Raw genomic sequence first — 7,879 nt, forward strand, 5'->3', positions numbered from 1 at the left:
CAAGATTTGAGACAATGCTTAGTCTCATGCAAATGAAAGGTAATGCTTAGCCTTATGTAGTTGAGGAGGCAGGGCTTAGCCTCATGCAAGATTTGAGACAATACTTAGTCTCATGCAAATGGAAGGTAATTCTTAGCCTTATGCAATTAAGGAGGCAACGCTTAGCCTCATGCAAAATGGAGACAGTGCTTAGTCTCATGCAATGAATAGATAATAAGTGATAGTGGAGTATTTCTTAGCTGTGGATGAGTTCGGTAGCCTTTTTGTTGTGAAGATAGTGATTCTAAGGTGCGCACGTACTGGCGACTATCTCTTGTTCCTGTATTCAAAGAAAAATCTTGCGTTTTGCGGGAGAGGTTGGTTCGTGCCTTTGTCTGCTCCGCTCCGCGTTGGAATCCTGTTTGGGTTACCATGGGTAGCGTCTTGCTAAAAAATAAAGTTTTCGAAAAATATGCATGCATAGTTGTTCAAAACACAGTAATGTGCAATTTAAAAATTGATTAGATGAACCAATAACTGCGACATTGTTAGAGACATTGCGACCTGCTTGCCATAGAATGTTGAGGGTCCTCCTCAATATTCTACCCCAGTTACCTAGACGAATCTCTAGTTGTTCCGCATACAGTGCCGTTGGCTGAACTTGCTTCGGAATTTTGAGGGTCCTCCTCAAAATTCTGCCCCAGTTTCCGATTATGGGGAAAATAGAAATTTTATTGTATTGTGACCGAACCTATAGGGCTGCCTACGTATCCCCTCTTAAACGGGAATCAGGTCAAGCGTAGTTCAGTTACATCAATTGCATAAATGTAAACAGCTTTAAACATAGTATCTTTTGACTGCATCTGAGTTGATAGGCTTTGGCCAAATTTCTCTATCCATTTCTGCGAGTATGAGTGCTCCTCCTGTTAGTACCCTGTGAACCATATAAGGCCCTTGCCAGTTGGGCAAGAATTTTCCTTTGGCATCATCTGGATGTGGAAAGATCCGTTTCAGCACCAGTTGACCTGGTGTGAACTGTCGAGGTTTGACCCTTTTGTTGAAAGCTCTAGACATTCTGTTCTAATAAAGTTGACCATGACACACTGCATTCATTCTTTTCTCATATATGAGGGCTAATTGCTCATAGCGGCTCCTTATCCATTCTGCATCACTAAGTTCAGCTTCTTGTATGATTCTCAAAGAAGGAATTTCTACCTCGGCGGGGATGACAGCTTCAGTACCGTAGACCAATAGATAAGGAGTTGCCCCGGTTGAAGTGTAGACTGTGGTGCGGTATCCCAATAAGGCAAATGGTAACTTCTCGTGCCATTGCTTTTGATTCTCTACCATCTTCCTTAGTATTTTCTTAATGTTCTTGTTGGCGGCCTCCACGGCTCCATTCATTTGGGGTCGGTATGCTATGGAGTTTTTGTGCTTGATTTTGAAGGTTTCACACATGGCTTTCATTAGATCACTGTTGAGATTGGCGGCATTGTCAGTGATGATGGATTCTGGAACCCCGAATCGACAAACAATACGGTCCCTGACAAAATCTGCGAGGACTTTCTTGGTTACATCTTTGTAAGATGCAGCTTCAACCCAGTTTGTGAAATAGTCGATGGCCACTAGAATGAACCTGTGCCCATTTGAAGCGGTGGGCTCGATCGATCCAATGACATCCATTCCCCAGGCAGTAAAAGGCCAAGGTGCGCTTGTTGCATTAAGTTCATTTGGAGGTACCCGTATCATATTTGCGTGTATCTGGCACTGATGAAATTTCTAAACATACCGGATGCAGTCTATCTCCATAGTCGTCCAAAAGCATTCGGCTCTGAGTATCTTCTTGGCTAGGACGAAACCATTCATATGTGGGCCGTAGGTTCCGACATGTATCTCTTCAAGCAGTTTGGAGGCTTCTTTGGCGGTACACACTGTAATAGCCCCAGATCAGAAGTTCTTCTGTACAGAATTCCTCCGCTTTGGAAGAAATGGTTGGACAACCTCCGAAGTGTGCGTTTCTGAGTGTGGTTTGTATGCTCTAGATATTCTCCTTTTGCCAAATATTCCCTGATATCGTGGAACCATGGATTCCCATCTGTTTCTTCTTCAACATGAGCACAGTAAACTGGCCGATTATGGATTCTTACCAGAATGGGATCGATGAATTTCTTGTCCGGATATTGTATCATGGAGGACAAAGTGGCCAGTGCATCTGCGAATTCATTCTGGATTCTGGGGACATGTCGGAATTCTATCTTCATGAAGTTCTTCATCATCTCTTGTACGTGATGCATATATGGTAGTATCTTGGTGTTCTTTGTAGCCCATTCTCCTTGTACCTGGTGCACCAGCAGGTCTGAATCACCAATCACCAGCAATTAATGGATATTCATATCGATAGCCAAATTGAGTCCTAATATGCAGGCTTCATATTCCGCCATATTATTGGTGCATGGAAACCTGAGTTTTGCGGACACCGGATAATGTTGACCGGTTTCTGACACCAAAACAGCTCCGATACCGACTCCTTTGAAATTTGCAGCTCCGTCGAAAAATATTCTCCAACCGTCGTAGGATTCAGCAATATCTTCTCCTACGAAAGACACTTATATATCAGGAAAATACGTTTTCAATGGTTCGTATTCTCCTCCTATAGGATTTTCTGCAAGATGATCTGCTAATACCTGTCCCTTGACTACCTTCTGAGTTACATAGATGATGTCAAACTCACTCAACAATATTTGCCATTTGGCCAGCTTTCCTGTAGGCATAGGCTTCTGAAAGATGTACTTCAGTGGATCCATTCTCGATATGAGATATGTGGTATAAGCACAAAAGTAGTGCCTCAATTTCTGGGCTATCCATGTTAGAGCACAGCAAGTGCATTCTAGCAGAGAGTACCGTGCTTCATAGGGTGTGAACTTCTTGCTCATATAATATATGGCCTGCTCTTTTCTCCCTGTCTTGTCATGTTGTCCCATGACACAACCGAAAGCCCCATCTAGTACGGAAAGGTAGAGTAGTAGTGGTGTACCAGGTTCTGGCGGGACTAGGACTGGTGGTGTGGATAGGTATTCCTTGATTTTGTCAAAAGCCTTCTGACAGTCTTCAGTCCAGCTAGTGGCGACATCCTTCTTCAGCATTTTGAAAATTGGTTCACATATTATAGTTGATTGTGCTATGAAGCGGCTGATGTAGTTGAGATATCCCAAGAAACTCATCACGTTCTTCTTGTTCTTTGGTGGTGGTAAATCATGTATAACTTTGACCTTTGACGGGTCTAACTCAATTCCTCGGTGGCTGACAATGAACCCTAACAATTTTCCCGCAGGAACTCTGAAGGCATATTTTGCGGGGTTCAGTTTCAGATTGTACTTCTGCAGCCGGTCAAAGAACTTTCTCAGATCTGCTATGTGATATGCGGCTCTCTTGGATTTGATGATGACGTCATCCACATTTACTTCTATCTCCATGTGTATCATGTCATGGAAAAAGGTTGTTATGGCCCTCATGTAGGTGGCCCCAACATTATTTAAACCAAACGACATCATTTTGTAACAGTACACTCCCCACGACATGATGAAAATTGTTTGCTCCGCGTCTTCTTCATCCATCCAAATCTGATGATAACCTGCGAAGCAATCAAGAAAGTATTAGAGTTCATGCTTGGCGCAATTATTGATCAGTATGTGTATGTTTGGTAGTGGGAAATCATCCTTGAGACTTGCTCTGTTTAAATCCCGATAGTCGACACACACCTTGACCTTCTCGTCTTTTTTTAGAACTGGCACGATGTTGGCCAACCAAGTTGGATATTCAACCACCCTGAGGACCTTAGCTTTGATTTGCTTGGTGACTTCTTCCTTGGTTTTTAGACTCATGTCTGGCTTGAACTATCTAAGCTTTTTCTTTACTGGTGGACACATCGGATTGGTAGGCAGTTTATGAGCTACTATGGATGTGCTCAATCTGGTCATATCGTCATACGACTATGCAAAAATGTCTTCATACTCTTTCACGAAATGAGTGTATTCTTCCTTCTGTGATGGTGACAAGTGAATGCTTATGTGAGTTTCTTTAACTGTTTCGGAATCTCCCAAGTTGACTATCTCAGTTTCGTCCAGATTGGACTTGGGCTTATTCTCAAAATTCTCGATCTCTCTGACAATTTCCTCAGGTGTCACATCTTCTTCTTCTATCTCTTCTGAGTCACTATCCTTATGTTGCGTTGTCTCATTACATGTCACAGTCGTTGGTTCATCAAGGTAAGAAATAGTAATGCTGTAGAGTGAAGATATGAAAGATAGTAATAATAAAACATCAAGCCGTTGATAAGTATTGAAACGTCAAACAAAGCAAATTTTAATGACTTCAAACAATGTTTTCTAAAGCAAAATACTGAAAGAAAAGAAAAAATGTTTTAAACAAAAGTGCTCAAAAGGAATTGTTTTCAAAATGAATGACACTAGCAAGCCATGCTACCCCGTGACTCGTCAGGCCCTGGATGGTGTGGCAGTCCAGTTCCTGAGAACAGCTCCCTTCTCCACTGTCTGGATGATGAGGCCTTCTTCCTCCTCCTTCTCAACTATCACACTGTAATCCATGTCTTCATCTTCCAAGAACAGATTCCTTAAGCCAGCTAGAACTTCATCTTCTTCAGATCCCAACATTATGTCGGCCTGATAAAAGGATTGGCTCAAATATGGTACCGGCTGCTCAAGAGGGTAATAAGGACCACACCATGGCGGCGACCAATCGTCATACTCCTGCCAAGTGTACTGATATCCAAGTCCAAAGGTCTTGCTGTGATTTTTAGATGTATCGATTTGGTAATAACTTGGAGGTTCTTCCCGAGCCCTTTACTAGGTTTATACCCTCCCCACACTAGTATGCTTTCTATTTTGCTGCTCCACCACTTGTCTTTCTCAATTGCATTGTCGTGCTCGATGCGGCGATAAGTCTCCCCACCTAACTTCCTTCTATTTTCCATGACCGGAGCAGTTTGGTTGGTATAAATGGGATTACTCCCGTCTCCATGAATGATCACCTCCTGATGATTCCATTCGAACTTTATAGCCTGGTGCAAAGTAGAAGCCACGGCCCCGGTGACATGTATCCAAGGTCGTCCCAACAGCAGATTGTGTGAGGCAGATATGTCTAGCACTTGAAATTCAACATCAAACCATGTCGGGCCCATCTGCATGCATAGATTGGTTTCCCTAATTGTGGCTTTTTGAGACCCATCGAACGCCTTCACATCCATAGTCCCTGCTCGTATTTCATGCAAACCTTTACCTAACCTTTTCAAAGTAGTCAGCGGACATATGTTGAAACTGGACCCTCCATCTATCAATACCCTGGCAATGAATTTATCCTCGCATTGTACCGTGATGTCCAGCGTCCTGTTGTGGCTTAATCCCTCTGGTGGCAATTCGTCTTCATGAAAGGTTATCTTGTGGTTCTCCAGTACTTGCCCTACCATGTTAGCATCCCCACTGGTGATATTGTTAGGTACGTAAGCCTCATTGAATACCTTCATCAAGGCATTCCTATGTGCCTCAGAATTCTGCAGTAATGATAGGATGGATATTTGAGCATGTGTTTTGTTCAGATGGTCTACCACATAATATTCTCTCGCTTGCAACTTTTTCCAAAGATCATACAGGCGAGTTTCGATGATGGGTTGCTTGGAAGCAGCTTCTCTAATCATTCCTCCCAAATTCTCTGGTGTATAAATTCTACAAGTCCTGGTCATCCCTTGTGCTGCACCAGATTCTTCCATTTTTGCTTTTCCTTTCCTCCTAGCTTGTGCAGCATAGTCCCAGGGTGCAACTTTGGATTTAAAGGGTGGTGTGGATTCTACCGTCATAGTGAAGGGTGTGGTTACTTCTACTTCGAATGGAGCAGGTGCAGCTGCAGGTGTTGTTTCCACCTCAAACGGGGTTGGTGCAGCCACTTCAACTTCAACTGGTGGCTATATCTGTACCACAATAGGAGCAAGAGTGACCACAGGTTTCTTTGGGTCATCCTCTTCTCGAATAAGCCCCATCGACCCTTCTGGGTCCTATTCTTCATCAGTCTCTATCATATTTACTCCCTTGCCCCTATGATCCGGGAGGGGATTGTTGCGGACGTTAGGTGCAGCCTCATTTGCTTGTATAACCTTGGTATCGATTAGTGTCTGGATCTTGTCTTTCAAGGTGCGACATTCATCAATGATATGACGTTTCATGACGGAGTGGTAGGCACATGTTTTGTTTGGATTGACCCATTGACAGGAGTTTTCCATGGCAACAACGGGAATAGGAGTGACATATCTAGCAGCTTTCAGTCTCTCGTATAATTGATCGATGGGTTCAGCAATTGGGGTGTATTTTATGGGTGATCTGCGGTCAAAATTTGGTCTAGGTTTTTTGGTAGTTTTGGCGGGCTGGTGGTGAGTGGTAGTATGCGGGTTGGGTGTTATAGGTATGGTAAGTGGTGGCAGGTTGTTGGTATCTGGGAGGTGAAGGCTGATATGTGGGTGGAGGTGTTTGGTATGTAAGAGGAGATTTTGGACCTTGGGCTACCATCACGGCCCCTACTTCTTTCTTCTTGGATATACCCCCTGACTGCAATGCTTTGTTTGTAGCCTATAATGCCTCAAAATTAGTTACCATTCCACTCTTGATCCCTTCTTCAATCCTTTCCCCTAGCTTGATGATGTCGGAGAATTTGTGATTCTCGATAACCATCAACCTTTCATAGTATTGTGGATCCTAGGCCCGGACGAAGAACTTGTTCATCTACTCTTCTTCTAATGCCGGCCTTACTTTCGCGGCTTCTGATCTCCATCGAGTAGCATACCCGCGGAAAGTCTCCGTTGGCTTCTTCTTGAGATTCTGTATGTAGAAGACGTCTGGTGCATTCTCCGTACTAAACCTGAATCAATCCATGAAATCCGAGGCAATGCTTACCCAACTAACCCACTTCTTAGGATTTTGACTGATGTACCAAGATAGGGCGTCCCCAGTGAGACTTCTCATGAACAGCTTCATGCGAATCCTCTCATCCTTTCCAACTCCTACGAGTTTGTCACAGTATGTCCTTAGATGTACCTTTGGGTCACCTGTTCCGTCAAACATATCAAACTTAGGAGGTTTGTAACCCTCCGACAGTTCTATGTCTGGGTGAATACACATATCTTCATAATTCAAACCCTCAATGCCTTTACCCCCTTTGACACCTTGGACTCGGCTTGTGAGCTTCTTAAGTTCCTCTGCCATATTCTTGATGAGCAGGTCCTTCTCGATGGATTCCGGTATGTATGGGGTTTGTTGAGTGGGGTGAGGTAGGGTTTCTACATATATGGGGTTACTTTGGTGGATACCGGGGATTTGGGTATAGTGATGATCATTGGTTGAGTTATGCGGATTGGGGGTAGGTTGCGGTGTATTTTGAGGAGTATGGTAGGTAGTAGTTTATGGATACTGAGTCGAAATATGTTGGTGTTGAGGAGGAGTTGGCACTGGTGGAGGGTTAGGATTTTTAGAAGGTGTGGCGTATTGATGAGGTGTGGGATGATTTTGTGGATGTTGGTTTGGTGTGTTTTGAGGAGGTGCTGGGTTTTGGGCATTCTGTTGGTTAATATCAGGGACGTTTAATGTGAGGGAGAGGTTTGCCAAGTTGCGGACCTGCTCAAGTTCCCCTTGCAAGTCCAGTATTTTCTGCTCCAACCGTAGAACCAAATCATTCTGTGCCAGAGTACTCCGACCATCTGAATTTTCAACATTTTCCGCATGCGCAGCGTTATCTTTCCTGATACCACTCATGCCATCCATCTTAGCCTTTCCCTTACTTTTAGGATCACTTAGAGGAGGAGGAGGTGGAGATCCTCTGGATCTGGTATGATACGCTAATG

At 43.7% G+C, this 7,879-nt stretch overlaps 1 protein-coding gene across 1 annotated transcript; it reads right to left on the bottom strand.

Annotated features, from left to right (window-relative positions):
* Window positions 1-4,675: 4,675 nt before the first annotated feature.
* On the bottom strand, window positions 4,676-7,244 carry LOC138898963 (uncharacterized). Its single transcript, XM_070185073.1, has 3 exons — window positions 6,973-7,244; window positions 6,792-6,900; window positions 4,676-5,953 (listed from the first exon to the last, which is right to left on the bottom strand). Exons 1-3 carry the CDS (start codon window positions 7,242-7,244, stop codon window positions 4,676-4,678), a joined length of 1,659 nt encoding a protein of 552 aa, XP_070041174.1.
* Window positions 7,245-7,879: the final 635 nt, after the last annotated feature.

The sequence above is a fragment of the Nicotiana tomentosiformis genome, chromosome 9 (genome assembly GCF_000390325.3).
Source record: "Nicotiana tomentosiformis chromosome 9, ASM39032v3, whole genome shotgun sequence".
In the NCBI taxonomy this organism is placed as follows: Eukaryota; Viridiplantae; Streptophyta; class Magnoliopsida; order Solanales; family Solanaceae; genus Nicotiana; species Nicotiana tomentosiformis.